We start from the raw sequence: 16,597 nt of genomic DNA, 5'->3' as shown, positions 1-16,597 counted from the left end.
TTGGATGCTGTGAATGATGGAATAAGTCAGAGAAGCCCTCAGGTTAATCATGGTTCTGATGGGCTACCTCCCTCACATAGGCACCCCACAGGGCTGTCCAATACACAAACACCTCCACTCTTAATCCCTATAAACATCATCTTTGTAGGAGTAAATTTTCATTTGTAACAGACAAATTGCTATCTTTTACAATGTTAAATATTATTATTAATAATAATCTAACACTAGAGTTCTGAAGCTTTTTCTGCCAGAAAGGGGACCAAGCAAGAGAAGCATCTAGCCTCAGATCTCAAAAGAACACTAATTTTGGTGAGTAAGATCTCAGGTCTGTAGACATCAGTAACTTCTGAGACAGCATCTCCTTTTGCTTTTGAAATTTATTTATTCAAAAAATGCAAAATACAGATACTATTACGGTTGGTTTTTTCCCTTCAAGTTTCTTTTAAAGATGCCATGAACAAGAAACACAATAGATGTGTGATGTATTAAAATTGGTTTCTAGAAGTAAAACAATTACTTAAAATGAACTAACAAAAATATTTATGGTGAGTGAACAAGTAAAAAAAAAATCAAGTTCAGATGTTCAAAAATATTTTATTGCCATGAGATGACTTACTTAAATAAGACGTGCGAAGCTTTTTCACAGACTCTGAATATAAGTTAGAAAGGCCGCACATGCAAGAAGCCACAGTCAGCATACCTTTATGAAGCAATGAGAAAAGGAAAGACGGAGACACTAACAGTACATTTGAGACAGAAAAGCCAGCAGAATAACTTGTATCACCAGGTTTATAAAATGCTCTTGCCATGCAGATCGTTAGTATTAAAATGTAAGATGAAAATATATGATTTCATGTAACAGTTATATTCATGAAGAGACACAGTTGTAACTCAGAGTTATAGAGATCCAATACATTAAAATAACAAAAGCCAAGAAAACAAAGCAAGTAATGTTGAACACTCCAAAAGGCAGTTTATAGTCTAAATGCATGAAGTGGAATTTAAGCTCTTTAGTCCCAAGAGGAATTAACGGAGTCAACCAGTAAAGTTATTTCTTTCTCTCTTAAAAAGTAATTTTTTTAAATAAAGTTTTTATATATTAGAAGAAAATATTTTACCTGACAGGTTACCAACTGTGTATGTTCTGCTCTACGTTAATGATTTTTAGACCAGCTTCCTCAGTTGAAATAAGCTGACTGGTGTTAACCGGATCTCTGTCAAACCAATGATTTACTAAAATACATCTTACAGCATCCATTTCAATTTGAATAAAATATTTCCTAAAGAACTTACCTGGACTTTATTCTGGATCTCTTAAAATAAAGCAACCAACACTAGAGTATGAAGTTTTTTGAACAGTTTATTTCCTATTGAAAAATAATAATTTGGGGCAGCAGTGACATTGTTTATCATTCTGTGTTCAGCTGTTTTCCAAACTAACTTAAAACTATCCACTACATAATGAAGAGGAGAAAATAATTTAAAAATACTAAATTTTCCTTTTGGCAATAAAAAGCTTGGCATTTTGATTCAAAAGTCACTTTCCTCCTCAGCTGCAAAGGAACACCCTTCTTGAGTATATTTTTAAATCAAAGTCCTTTTTTCAAAAAAGATTTAATTTACCATTTTGTATTTGGAAGTTTCTTTTGTTCATTTAAATTGAAGGCTTCCTCTCAAGCATAACATAACAGCATATGCAATGTAATGTTTTAGCTTATTAGGGACATTTCTAGTCAAAGTTTAAAACAGGAAGCAAGAAGATCCCAGCAGATACACTGGCTATCTGCAAACATTAATGGGTTTATACAAGCATGTGATATGGGTACAAGGTTTATCAGAAATACTAGGATACTTCTACTGCCTCATGCTGTGTTAAGTTAAAATCTTGTAAACTGGGTAAATCCATTGTACATTTATACTTATATCTATTCACACAGATACTGTTTTCCCATCTGCTTTTTCTTAAAACATACATGGCACTGAAAAATAAGTAATGATACCAAGCATAAGTAGATTCCACTAAGCAACAGTTTTGAAGGAAACATGAAGTAACAAACCTTCAATAGTGACATTAGGGACACATCAAGAAGAAAGGATGAAACTAAAAAATGGAGAAAAGTATGCTTGTATTCAAAGAATATACAATATTAGTCCAGATAAGCTCAGAAGAAAGGCACAGTTGGTTAAAACAAGTTTTGGGTTACTCACCTCCAGACGGTTGCCGAGTTTTTCGGGGAGATCGTGGCTCCCTGCGATAAGGATCATTGGAGCCATACAGTTCAATAGTGCTTAGATTCAAGAGCACTGTCTTCTGGAGGTAATCAACCATCGCAATACCATTACAGTTTCCAAAAACTACTCTGGAAAAAGAGAAGTGGAAGGAAAGATAGTGCTAATCAATATTGGTAAAGTTTTATATCTGTCTTTGCTGCTGTTCAGCATTTTAAGACTTCTAATTTTTATGAATTACACTAAATTACGTGTATTTATAAATTACTATTTTAGAATGCAGTATTGTTTAATTGTTGTCTTGTAAAAACATGTGACACTGAGTAGAACAGATCACCATCATTGTACTTGCCAACCTATCTGACAGTGCCTTAAATGACACTTACTCTTGGCTATAAAGTGCCAGGTGAGGAAGACTGATACTGATTCGTTTCTGATGTTGACATCATCAGGATCTGCCATGACCCAAAAGGAATTAACTTTTAAGCACAGGAGACTGACTGCCTCTCGTGTTGCTGTGCAGCTTATGTGAACACACATGGAGACCTAATTTTTAATAGATAATTTTAAACCTCTTTAACAGACTAATGAAAAAACTTCGTCAAATATACTTACAGGCCATACGCCGAGTTGACTGCTAAGCTGGTTATCTGTTGAGGAGGTTCTCCACTCACCCATACTAGCTGGATAACTAGCTCAATTTGGTAGCCTGGAGACTGCTTGAGAGGAGAATTTTTAACTCTGCAAAGTAAGCAAAACATGGTATCTTTTTATGACTCTCCACAGTCTCCATTTTTTCCTTATGGGCTCAGAATTCATTAAATTCTACACCACACTGGAGTTCAGAAAGTTGGAAATTGCAAAAAATCAACACAAGCAACCAGAAAAAGACACATTGGAACTGGTCATTCACTTCTTTAAGGGCTCTTTTTATTCATTACCTAATTGAAACTTAATTGAGCAATGACCACAAATACTTCATTTCTCCCCTCTTCAGAGCAAGGCATAACAGTGTTAACATGCTATATTGACTTGAACAGATAAAGGCATTCAGTGTCTAAAAGGAAGGTGTTACCCATTCTTTTCAGAGTTCCCAGAAGAACTCTGATTTAGAGAATGGAAGGGGGTGAGGGGTGCATGTGGAAGAAGTGCACTGAAAAAGGAAACGAAAGCACAATGTACTGAGACAAATGCAAACAAAAAGCTGATGATACGGTAGAAAAAAGACAAGCAAGGTAAATTATTATAATGGTAGCCCAGTTGTACGGAATCAACCTGGGAATGGGGGAATTGAAGGTCCTGGAAAGATTTTGTTTGCATGCTGATAAACAAACTTATGAATGTCCTCCAGGAGGGATTAGGTCTTTCTCATCTTTTAAGGTGAAAAAAGTTACACAGAACATAAGCTCCTCTGGTTCCTGAATTCCTCTTATTTTAACCCATTCATTCTCTTTAATGCATATTTTGGTTTGCCAATATTTTAAAAAAATTCAAAATTTTCCAATTTCTCTACTCTGTCCAGTTTTCTTTAGAAAGACACTTCTGCAACTCTGTACAACCAATAATATATGAAAACACCCACCCAGAGAAAATAACCCCATCAGAATTAGTGATTTTCTAGATGGATGCACTCAAAGAATTAAAATCCAAGTTGGGACCTTAAAACTTCAGAAAACAAAAAGTACATACATTTCTTCATTTTATATCTGAAAATGAAGTTCAATGTATATTCTGTAAGGAAAAGGTGATGGTACAGAGGCCTCATAATGCACTCTTGTAGAAGAGTAAAAAAAATTGTCAACTTTTGGCTTTCATTTCTCAAATGAGTAAAAGTTCACACACAAAGAACCTTAAGGAAAAAACTCCCAATTTAAAAAAAATCTGAAAATTGGTCAAAGACCTACACTGTGAGCACTACGAGGCATCATGCAAAATAAGGATCCATGAGAATGGGACATCTATTTAATTCTGTTTCCTGTTCCCAAAATACAAAGTAGTTACCTTGGAGAGTTATGAAAAAGAATATATTTATAAGCATAGACAGAGTTACCTTTAAGTTAGTTATTTGTAAGTATTTTCATTGCTTTTGATTTGGCTCTAAAAACCTAAGGCTCTGGAAAACTAACAGGTAAAATCTCATCAGACATAATTGGCCTAAAGTTAAGGAGAGCCACAAAACATTAATTTGCCTATTCATTTCAATGGACAATAAAATTTCGAAGTAACTATATGTTGCTGCTATTGAAAATGTTTGCTCTAAAGCATGAGCATCTCTAGTTATACTAACATCTACGCCAAAGTTTCCTAAAGCAGGCAGCAGTCATAAGGTAAGAGTTTTCAGATTTATTTTTTTTTAAATCAACTTATGAAATTTAAAGAAACTAAGATTGCAACAATTTCTTAGAACAGATCTCAACTTTCAGATATTCGGAAAACGTTGCTCAAAGAAATAAAACATTTTCGCCAACAATGACATTTCTGTAATCATATCAAAGTACATATATTCTCATCACATCTTCTTGTGAAGTTTTACACTCAAAAGTATAACAGAATATACTTACTTTAAACATGGGACATTATCACGAAGTCCATCAGATGAACTGCTACTAGTAGATGGATGAGACTGGGGAACAATGGACTGAGGATTGGAACCTGTGCCTGGAGTTGGTAAAGGTGGCACCTGCTCGCCATCTGGAGATTCAACATCATTTATTTCATATAACAGACGTACTTCCAGCATCTGTAAATTGAAGTAAAAAAAAAAAAATTATCAATAAACCTTGCCTTTCAAAAAGCTATATATGAAATAAATGAAGCGCAGCTGAAGACACTAGTGATGAAAGTGGCATCCAGGACTTTTCCATCTTTTAAAAGATAACAGTAATTTAGTAAACACTGCAACCTAAACACACACATGTAGTCTTTGGAAATACAGAGTCATACTAACTACTACAGACTGAATATCCAAAGATTGCTAAAAGCTGACAATCTAACCTATTTCCCAATGTTTAAAAGTTTGATGCTTAATGTTGGAAAGAAATTAAATATTGGATACAAGACCCATTTAATTATCATTCTGTGCACATAAAATTCTCAGTTATGAAGAGGACTTGTTTTATGTAGTTCAGGAATGCTAAACCTAAGATGAGCTGAAGGCTTACAAACAGCTACACTTTATTCTGTTGTAGCACTGTACACATGGGACTTAGTTCAATGTTTGATGCTGCATTGAACTAAACCATACATTTTAAAGAACTGTAGAGTTCATCGTGAGTTCAGATTTCCTTCTGCTGGATCTATAACAATATTAGTATTAATTATAGTGCAGTGTAAAGAAAGTTTTCCACTGTTTTATTCTCATCATCTGGAAAGTATAACTTAACTCATGGACTGAAAAAAAGAACTACACACTATTGTTTCTAAAGCATTCCTAGTACTGAAGAATAGTTTGCTAGGGGCTGATTTGTAAAAATCATTTAGAAAAACCTATTCCCTCAGAAGGGAATGTACTTGTACAGAAGTAAACACCAGAAAGAAAAAAAAATATGCCTCATCTCCTTCAACTGAGACTTATCTGAAGGGGGCAAAATAAGGGGCGGGGGATGGGACCCAACTACATTATGATTAATGCTTTACTTGGAACGTACAACATTTTATAATTAAATGGCTTCAAAGTTAGCTTTCAGCTCATACATTCAGATAAAGTTGCATGTGTGTGTCTGATTTAACAAAGGACTTCTCAAACTCTTGTAATAGAACTCATCATTGTATCTTATACAGAATAAAACAGTGACACCGCAAAGTCCTTAAGAGATCTTAGGGCACGTCCGGCACGCTTTTGCTCTTCCAGCTCTGCATACTGCAGAAGTTTTGCCAAGACAAGTGGTAATTACTATGAATCAAGGAAAAAAAAGGAATCAACTCCCTAAAAGCTTTGAAAATTCTCCAACTCAACATCTCATTCACTTGTTTTCGTTTTACCCTGGATACAGCCAAGTTTTGATTCACTATTTGCTTTGATAAATAGAACAAAGAACTATTATTGGCTGCAAAAGCTGAAAAAGCTAATGAAAAGCAAAATCTTGGTGTGCAATTTTCACTTTTTGCGAAATTTCATAATTTATTATTTTTCCTCCACAAAAATACATCTCACTTTGAGGCAACTGTGTTTGTCCATTTCACTAAGACAATGAAAGACAATGAAGAAGTAAATTGCTACAACAGTATTCTTATAGCTAAATCCTACAAAGTTAAAAAATGGTTATACTAGTTACCGGAATGACTTCTGTTGTCACTTCCTGCTTGCTGAACCTGTAAATAATGACATGTGCAGAAACTCCAGCTATGCACAGCATTCTACTTTCTGGACACCATGAGATGATCTGAATAGCATATGGATCTTCATCTACTATATCTGTGTTTGGCCTGTCATCTTTATTCCGGGATTTTTCAAATACTTTGGCTGTTTTTAGCTTATAGAGTACTTGCAGCGTTACTAGGAACAAACCAGAAGAGAAAAAAAAAATTAGTTTTGATCTAAACAGGTATTTTTCTCTTGTTAATTTTTTTTTTTTTTAATTTAGAAACTTCCCTTCATAGATAACGCCACTATATTCAACAAAAGAGGGCAGAGTAGAAGCATTGAATACCTGTGTTGACTCTGCCCATGCAGTGCACCACTTGCCTAATGCAGGATCAGTTAGTATAAAATAAAACCCTGCTACAGCACCACTTTTCCTGATAGACATGTACTAAGTTTCAGTTATACTAAGCCCTCACAGCTTCTCAAGGCTTAACTATACTTAAGCATCTCTTTATAACAATAACATCTAGTTACATGTGCCATACCCACAACTTAAGCTTATCTATGGCAGAGAAAGTGAAGCTCCTTTCCTTTCTCCTTACAGTATTTCAAATCCATGGCCTCTCACCTGTCTTCTCAGACTTAACAGCCCCAGTTCCTGCAATTTTTATTTTGTTCTGTCTGATCATTCAAAAGCGCTGCCCTCTGATCAGTCCATATCTTTCTTGATAGCATGTTTCCTAGAACTGTTCTAGCGAGGCCTTGTCACAGTTTAAAATTGTGAAATTACTCCATGTTGGTTCTACAGATATTCCCACTTATTTATCCCAATGATTATTTTTTTGTGCAACACTGACACTACAATCCATTAGATCTCCGATTTTTTTTTCCCCCAGAACAAGTTTTGAGTGTAAATCATTGATCCTATATTCAAATAAATTGTCTTAGATGCTATTCAATGATTAGCAAGATCATTCTCAATTGTAATTCTAATTCTTTCTTACATTTTCTTTCAACTGCCTTGGTGTTGCTTTCAGACTTCACAGACATATTCTCTAGTCAATGGCCCAAATCACTGCTACAAATACCAATCATATCATTAGGAAAACTTAATTTATAGCATCCTTTCTCCTTTTCCATATTTCAGTGCTTTTACCAGAATCACACTTCCCTAGCTCATCTGTAAGACTGTGCTATTGAGATTTAAAAGTTTTAAAATCAAGATACAGGATACTTGCAGTTTCTCCCTTAACAGGTTTATTTATCTATTTTAGAAACAAACTAAGTGCCTTTAACAGGATCTTCTTGACAGATCTATGCTGAATAGAATTTTTAAGCACAGAGAATCAATCAGGATTGTTCCCCCCACCCAGGTTCCACCCCCACCCTAAAGTGAAATTAAAGATCTATAACACTCCAAATACTCCTCCTCCCAGTTTTTAAACATATACATTGCATCTGTTCCCTCCCACACCCACACACGCCTTAGCATTTTGGAATCTCACCAGTCTTCCACAAGTTTTCAAAGACAACTGATAATGATTCCAAGATTGCTTCAGACAGCTTTTAAGTACCAAGAGTAAGGTTAGTCAGAACTAGATTAATTAAAACATCTAACTCTCTGCAGTCCATTCTAATTTGAATTCTTACTGCATTTCTCACTGTTAGCTGTGTAGACCATCAGATGCAACTGACTCTTTAACTGAAGAGAAATGTAAAATGGTATCAGACTCTTCAGACCTCTTCAGTGTTCCATCAAAGAAAAGTGTTTTGTCTTTACTGTTCTGCCTTTCTTCACAAATGCCTAGATCATTTTATTAGCACAAACTACTACTGGTTCCAATTCTCATTTTTAGATACTGTAATTTATGGGAAGCTGATATCTTATAAACACATGCCTCTCTCCTGTCTAAAAAGACAGAAATAACTTACTGAAATTCAATTGTACTAAAAAGGAACGCATTTGCCCATCATGCATCTCTATGCTCTAAAATGTGCTTCTGAAGGTGCTTCTAAAAAATTTTAGAACTCTTCCATTTTAGCAGGTCCTTGGACTACCAGTGCATTTTCACCGAGGTGGTAAAAACAGTGAAACAATTAACTAAGAAATAATGTGAACTTTATTTAATTTTAAATCAGTTTCCTATGGAGTTACTGACTTTACATGAGGCAGGAAATAATGAGAATGACTAATCTGCAATTACATTCCATTAGAGAAATCAGTAAGTTTAGAAAACTCCTACTGCACAGGAAAAAAATCTCTACTGAAAACACTTACTTGCTGAGGCATCCCAAAACTTGATTGACCCATCAGCATGCCTATGAAATATTAAAAAATTAATAAGATGGTAAAATGGTTAGTTGGAGTGTTAGACCTCTTTGCTACCAATTAGAAAATATATGGCTAGCATTATGGCTTTTTTAGTATTCTTAGTGACACTTTATTTTCACAATTTATTGGAAGCAGATATTTTGCAAACATGCACCCCAATTACTTTGGACAGAAGGGATTAAAAAAAACCTTTGGAGGCTAACTCCCTGAAATTCCTCCGTAATAATACTAATTTACTATTTTAAATACTGATTTCAGATACCTGCATATCCCTTAAGCAGTTTGGTATACCTTGCCATGTGTTGTTTCTTAAAAGATGCCATTTATTTGGAGTTACACTTGTGAAGGAGATGCCTAAATGTACTGTATTTCAGTGTAAATGAGTCACCTAACTTGTTTATTTATCCTTGAAATTGAGAATCAGATGACTAGATTTTTTTTCAGGACTGTCTCTCAACTTTTCTCCAATGTGTAGCATAAAGTGACAGTAATCCTCATTAGGGTTAATGGGCTGTTCTAAAAAAAAACTTTAGTAGTGCTCTCACTTTCAGTGATGCACTGCATGGTTACAAATTATATTTGGTTTATGCTCCTTAGAGCAGTATTAGAAGGATCAGTCTCAAAAAGAGATCAAAACAAACAGATTTAAGTATTTGGTTGTCCTTTTTGAAATAAAAAAATTGTCTTCCCTTTGAGAACTGAACTCAATAACTATTTAATGGACTTCCTGTGCCTTAAAACACTACTCAACTCTTTTCCAAAAGTTAAAGAATAAAAGGTAAGTTTCATCCAGCATATATTGATAGCAAGCAGACATAATCACAATACCACATCATAATAATAATCCCTGTAAAACACCTGCTATCATTTTGTTCCTACCTTGTTCTGCACATTTTGCTTTACTTTCCTGTTAACACCTCAGGAAGATTAGGCAAATGACTCGTCTGGTGAACATAATTTTTTAAATCATTCAAACCACTCTTAGAACATTGTTTTCTACAAGAGGCGCAAAATATTCTCACTTCTACTTAATCAGCTAAGAAAGTTATTACTACACTATGGTGTCACTTACCCTGTAATAATTATCTCTGGATAACTCTGAGTGATCAAACCCCAGTTGCCTCCACTGATAGGCCATTCCTGGAAGATTAACAAATACACTGAGGAAGAAAATATCATACAGTGCAAAGTTAAGCCATTGAAATTACTGCAGATACTGCAGATTCCAGTATTTCACATCTTCAAAAAGTAATTAGACATATCAACTGCAGAGAAAAAAAAATAATCAAGGGCTATAAACACCACCCCTGCTCCAGGAAGTCCCTTGGCTTCCAGTGATACGGCAATCAATAGGAGCACATCAGGAAAGCATGACTATAGGCTTGACATATGCTATATCCTCCCTAGACATCTGCTATTAGCCACTGTCAAAGACAGGATAACAAGTCAGATGGATCTTTGGTCTTAGTATGGCCACTCTTATGTTGTTTAGAGCTGTTGATTTTCAGTATTTTCAAATACATACGTATGTAGTAGATGTTGTACCTTCTTACTGTAGCCTTGACGTTTCTGTCGAGCGCCAACTGAATAGAGTGCAGGTATGAGGTCCACAGGACAATCGGCAAAATATTCACAACAGGTAACCGGAGATTCATGTATAGTCAAAGGATAGGGATTCTCAAATATAGGGTACCTTTAATGGATGAAAGGGGAAGACTGTTAATCTAAGAAAAACTTTTTTTTTTTTAAATGCAGAACACAAGTAAAACACTAAAGACTAAGTTTGCGTTCTTTTCATATAGAGGAAAATAAATGCATATCAAATTAGATTATGAACAAATGTACTATGCAGCTTTACTGCTCATCCAGTATGCTATCAAGGTACTGTAGTACTCTAGACAGAACCTAAAGTTTTTACTGTTTCTAGAATATTTCTAGAACACTGCTATTCCCTATAGTTTCCTACTTTTAAAAGCTTACTATCTTAATTGCCTGTGGAAAAACTGAAGTTACCAAGTCTTAGTTGTAGTAACGTGGAGCTACAAATTTATTTCTAACTCTTCAGTCTATTCTTCCAGGGAGAAAGATGGGAAGACTCCACTTTCCACTTTGTATTATTATACTGTTCTTGGACAAAGTCTTCCAGCACTTTTCATAACCTACTTGCAACTTCAAGATCACTTTCTGAAAGTTATAGATAGCAACACTCCATTACCAATTAGAAGTAAACACACACACACACATACTCCCCACCACCACCGAGCCTTAATGAGGAAAAAAGCCAATAATAATAAGAGGTAAATACATCTGTGTTCCAAGAAATTTATCTCCAGAGAAATGCATACTATCCATATGCTTCCTCCCTGCTTTTCCCCGCCCCCCCCCCCCCAAGGGGGGCCAAAAGGGACACAGCCTCTTAACTCATCTAAATGAAAAATTATCAACAACAGATGAAAATATTCTGCATATCAATAACTTTATACAGAGCTATCTGGAAAGCTAAAACAATATTCTAAAAATCGAATGGAAAAGAGGCTTAATTTTAACAAAACATGATAAATCCATATGACACAGGGCAAAAGGAAACCTCCTGTAGCAAAAAACCTATTAATTGCTTTTCAGGTGTGAAACAATTAATACTTTGCAAGTCAACTGTAACAAAGACCATCGTAAGTCTTCTAAAAACATAACTGCTGAAGATTTTTTAACATGAAATGGAACAAGCCTTAACATTACTTCAAATTTCAGGCACTGCAAACTTTCACTTAAGAAAAAAAGCCTTGTACAAACCTTTTTATTTCAAGCTCATTAAAACTTGTTTTATTCATCTTTCAACATATGAATGTTGGAAGCTTAATGCCATTGGTATATCAGAAACAAGTTTTGGATACAGCATATGGCCATGTAACATTGGGAAAAACTAAATTGCTCAGTAGCTGCAGAGATATTAGGACTGAACTTGACCTTCTTCCAAATTCAATAGAGTCTTCATTAGCTAAGGTATCACCATTATCTCTGAGGATACATATTTACAGGTTTTTGTTTTGCCCTAGAAGGATGCTCTTCACAAGGATTTTTTTAATTCATTGACCACTGGTGACTTTTAATCAGGAACACTACAAAGATCTTATACGTCTGGTTCCTCTGCTACTAATCCCTTAATAGTTAGTTTTTACTGCCTATACTAATTCAAAATCCTTGATAGAAAAATTTGTAGGATCCAGAATTTTTAATCACCACTTAATAGAGTATAAGGACTGTTCCATGGACAAAGTAACAGGAGACTCAAAATGGGTTAGACAAGTATTAGTTGTGAAAACTGTAATAGGATACTGCTTTTAAGCAACCTGTTATCACAGTAGTAAACCAGGAAGTAGATGTTACCATTCTCATGTTACATATATGATATTTATTGCATCAGTATTGAGTTACTTTAAGCAAAACAGATAGCAATACATTTGGCAATAAAATCAGCAAGTATTTATGTGGTAACAACAACACTCAGTGTCAGCCAAAATTACCTGCCTTATCTGAATAGTTGTTCCCCCTGCTCCCTTCCCCAAAATTCTGAGCTCCCCTCATAGCACTAAGGAATCAACTTCAAAATAAACTGTGATAATTAAAAAGCAGCAGTGATCAGTAATTTCTGTCAGTCAATCAAGCCTGGAAGAAGTCACATAATATTCTACTCATCTACTACATATTAACCTGAGAAAAGTTGATCTATAAAGATGCTCAGTTCTGCTGAAGAAACCTTATATTTAATATTCAAAATTTTATGTTCTGGACAGGGAGGTATTACAGTAGATTAAAAAGCTATAGAGCAGAACAACAGAGAACAACAGGCTGATCACTGCAGGCAACCATTAAAAAGACTACACAAGATTCTTACCCATTTTGTGCAAGGTCAATCACTACTAAGTCCTTTTCTAGGAGAACAACTACAGCGTACGGTTCCTGAAAGTCTGAAAACAAGAAAGAAACAAGTTACTTATTGGTAAATGTAGTTCTTGCATGCACAGCCCCAAGAATGTGATCAGGCCTTGCACTCTATCACTCAGGAGTAGAAAAGCCACTTAGATGACTATAGTTTCTGGAGATATTTTATACACTTACCCCCCTGAATACTCCAAGTTAAGTTTGGAGAAGCCATATTCTCCCTTTAATTCAATATTCTCAACTCTCTTCCAGTTTGCTAGAACCATTTAAATAGCTCAAATAACAGGAAAAGGAACATGCAGAGGAACTTGTATAAGCAGTATTCTTGAGAAAGAGCCAATTACTGAACAATAACATCCTCCCCCCCCAACTGCTTTTCCTCTTATTCAGTGGGGTTTAAATTCTAATTGCTTACAAAATGGATTGAAAGACAGCTGACTTGACACTAAAATAAGAAAACTGAAAGAGTTTCCAAAGTTTATCTTTCCCTCTTTCAGGCAGACCTCAATTCTGAGCTAAGCAGTTTTATATACTCTGCTGGAAGTTGACAGCTAAAAAACATTGAAGTCATCGGCACTATTAAACTGGGACAACTACCTAAACTGTGATAAAAAAAATCCCCTTCTACAGAAGAGAGATTACAGGTTAGTCATGAACTTCATGTGAGTACTGGAATGAATAAAGTCACTAAAAGTTAAGAGTACTACACAAATGCTAATCAAGATTTAGCATTGACTGGAAAGGTCTTATGTGCTCAAATAAATATTAATGAACACATCTGCTGCAGTAACTACGGTTTAAAATTGTAATGCTACTTTTTGTCTGCATGTGCTTTTGAGATTAAAAAAAGGAAAAACCATGGAACCAGTAATTGGCATTCTTCTAGAAGCAAAATAGGTTTTATAATAAACTATTGTATTATGATGCTTTGGGAATAAAACATACTTCAGACAATGGGGATAACAGATGTTGCTGCTGCAGTCTGATCCCCAGAGATAAAACAGAAAGGCAATAGTAAAGAATATTCTGATGGGATAAAACTCCAAAGAGAAGAGGTCAAAGTACTGAGAAAAATCTTTACAGAGCCTACCATTAGGATATGGTGTTTCACAGAGGGTTAGAAAATCAACAATAGAATAATCCATTTCTAGCACAGCAGTACTTTTCCCATGCATAACTGTTAAACAGGGTCGTCTTCCTACAGTGTCATATGACAAGCCTCCTGAGAGAATGATGAAAGGCTCCCTGGAATAAAGCAGAGGCATTTAGGATCACACCAAGATAATACATTAAAAGACACTGGGCGGGTTTTGTAACCTTATTATAAGGTTCAATGAGATATCATTAAGCAGAGATACATTAAGAATAATGCAAACCAGCTCTCCATGCAATTTGTAGCTTGGGTATGTGTTTCAAAACCTAAAAACCAAGATTTAGAAGACTATAATTCGTCAGATATCTCTTCCAGACCTTTTGTTCCATATTGCTTATTTAACCAATCTTTGCAACTGCTTCCAAAGATGAGAGGTTTTTTTATTTAGTTAAACTTCAGAATTGTTTCTTTTCTACTGAACTGCAGATTCAGATTTGCCAACAGCCCCATTTATCCATACTATAAAATATTCTAGCAGGATCAGGAAGAAATAGTCCCATTTTCTTCCTGTACAGAATCATCCTAAATTTTGAAGGATCAACAATTTTGTAAACAGTGTAAAGTAATTTTGCAGTCATAATAATATGACTGTCTTGGAAAAGCAACCAGCTGCTTGATAAGCTTCAAAGACCTAACGTCTTTTAAGAAGCAAAGACATAAATAAATGCCCATAGTTGTCTCATTACACACTTACTTTAGACATTTTATACATTTCCCCCCCCCCCCCCCCCCCCCGCACAAAATTCAAGGAACTACTCTGCCATAGACTACTCCTCCTGCATAATTAAATGGCTGAGTATAGCAAAGCAAAAATATTTCTTCTAGTCTTGAAAAAAGGTTAGAGGCTTCCCTTAAATTTTTTTTAAAGTCTTTACAGAAACATACTTTTAAACACATCCACATTTTCTCCAATATGTACATAATATATGGTTTAGTATTTAATTTATTGAAAAACAAGATGAATATATTTGTTTTGCTAGGTATTTTCTTCTTTCCTGATTATCAAAAGTCATCACTCATTTTAATACTATTTATGTTTAAAATAGGGCATAATACCTTTTAAAGAGCAGACTGTTTATAAGTACACAGCTCAAGAAATTCCACCCATTATTGACTATTGCCTCAAATTCCAGGTTATATTTCTGGAGGAAAAATAGGCACTTAGAGTGTGAAATTCCTCTGATCTACTTTTATGCTTACTTTAGGTAAGAATCCTACCCCTTTGTTTATGTCTACCTTGGAAGCAGCTACTATGTCAGTATCTGGAAAAAATTTGTAGGGGGAAAATAAAAAAAAACCAACCATCCTGATACATTGTGAAAAAGAGGCTGAAGATATCTTTTATTTTTTGTCTTTTTCTATAACACCGTATTTCCCATACTGTCTAAATGGCCTTCACTAGTTAGCATTTGAAACACAAATGTGACAGATTAGGTACATCTTTCTTCTTGAAAACTGTGTATGAAGGGTTTAGTTTATGCACATGCTGCCCTTCATGAGTTTAAGGCTTGTGCTCTGTGTTTGTAGCATTGAAGGCAAAGCAGACCGAGATAAGCTTTCAATTTCTACAATTATTGCACAATCTGCCTGATCCTTCAGAAAGCCCTATGACTAAAGAGTTGATAGCATCAAAGAGTTCTGCTGGCTGAGGAAGAGACCTCAAAGGAATGGCCATAAATTAGACCATGGGTCCACCAAGTTCAATATCCTGCCTCCAACAGTAGCCCAAAGTTTATTTCTAGAAAAGGAGTAAGTTTTCTCCAAGTTTTCATTTAATCTCAATTCTTCATACTGGAACTTCAAATAATCTTTTATGGTCAGGTCCATGAAGTAATTTCAGGAAAAGGACAAACTTTAATTTAAGCCGCTATTTTTTAGGATGTCAATGAAGAAAAAAATACTGGTGTGATATACTTGCAGTATCTCATTGTGCTGGATTGATTTATTGCAGTATTTTTTGTCTACGCAAAATCATTAGTTTTTTTTGAAACAATAATGCTGCCAGGACAATTTGTAGTAATTATTAGATTTGCGGATTCACCAAGATCAACTGACAACGAAGTGACAAATTTTGGTTTCTAAGTTTCATACATCACAGTGAAAACTGCATGCTGGTTTCTCCTCATTTTATTTCTCAAGGTAATCACATTGCTTTGGGCAGGCTTGCCAGAGTCTGTATCCTATGAAAGAGCTAAAAACAGATCACACGGATCTGTCACATGGATTTTTCACAGATGAATCAAAGATTAAAGTTGACTTTAGTCTGCCAGAAAGACTAATACAGGTTTGTGTATGAACTTTTAATATTTTTATGAAACCATGGATTTACCACGAACACAAGCTGTGTGTTTTCTAATTAAATATTTAGTGTTGTCCTTCAGTTGTGATACATATTAAAAGGTTAGTGCACATGAATGTTAAATAGAAAGACATAATTTAAAAGAAAAAAAAAATGTACTGTACATAATAGATGAGATTGCTCCAACTTTGATAGTTACACTTTACCTATGTGAAACAGTAGAAAACATTTAACAAAAAGCAGTGCTCAGCTCTTAGAGAACTCCTATATAGCATTTTTAGCAGCTGCTAATATAGAGATTCTTCTTTGAAACAGTTCTGCTTCAGCAGGTTTGGAAGCAAT

The 16,597-nt window shown here is 35.0% G+C and overlaps 1 protein-coding gene across 14 annotated transcripts in view; it reads right to left on the bottom strand.

Annotated features, from left to right (window-relative positions):
- The window catches only part of STXBP5 (syntaxin binding protein 5), a 118,418-nt gene that overhangs the window by 33,320 nt on the left and 68,501 nt on the right, over nt 1-16,597 (bottom strand). For 8 of the 14 annotated variants that reach the window (XM_041125623.1, XM_041125624.1, XM_030021353.2 and 5 more), the window contains 10 exons: nt 13,894-14,048; nt 12,757-12,829; nt 10,410-10,557; nt 9,937-10,004; nt 8,811-8,851; nt 6,504-6,724; nt 4,791-4,969; nt 2,845-2,970; nt 2,209-2,360; nt 617-700 (listed from right to left, as the gene is read on the bottom strand). In XM_041125623.1, coding sequence (XP_040981557.1) covers nt 617-700; nt 2,209-2,360; nt 2,845-2,970; nt 4,791-4,969; nt 6,504-6,724; nt 8,811-8,851; nt 9,937-10,004; nt 10,410-10,557; nt 12,757-12,829; nt 13,894-14,048 — 1,247 coding nt within the window. The remainder of the gene's footprint in view (nt 1-616; nt 701-2,208; nt 2,361-2,844; nt 2,971-4,790; nt 4,970-6,503; nt 6,725-8,810; nt 8,852-9,936; nt 10,005-10,409; nt 10,558-12,756; nt 12,830-13,893; nt 14,049-16,597) is intronic. The other 6 variants (XM_030021354.2, XM_030021355.2, XM_030021361.2 and 3 more) reach the window with 1 other exon arrangement.

The sequence above is a fragment of the Aquila chrysaetos genome, chromosome 8, assembly GCF_900496995.4.
Source record: "Aquila chrysaetos chrysaetos chromosome 8, bAquChr1.4, whole genome shotgun sequence".
Taxonomy (NCBI): Eukaryota; Metazoa; Chordata; class Aves; order Accipitriformes; family Accipitridae; genus Aquila; species Aquila chrysaetos.
This window is presented reverse-complemented; position numbering and strand designations above follow the sequence as displayed.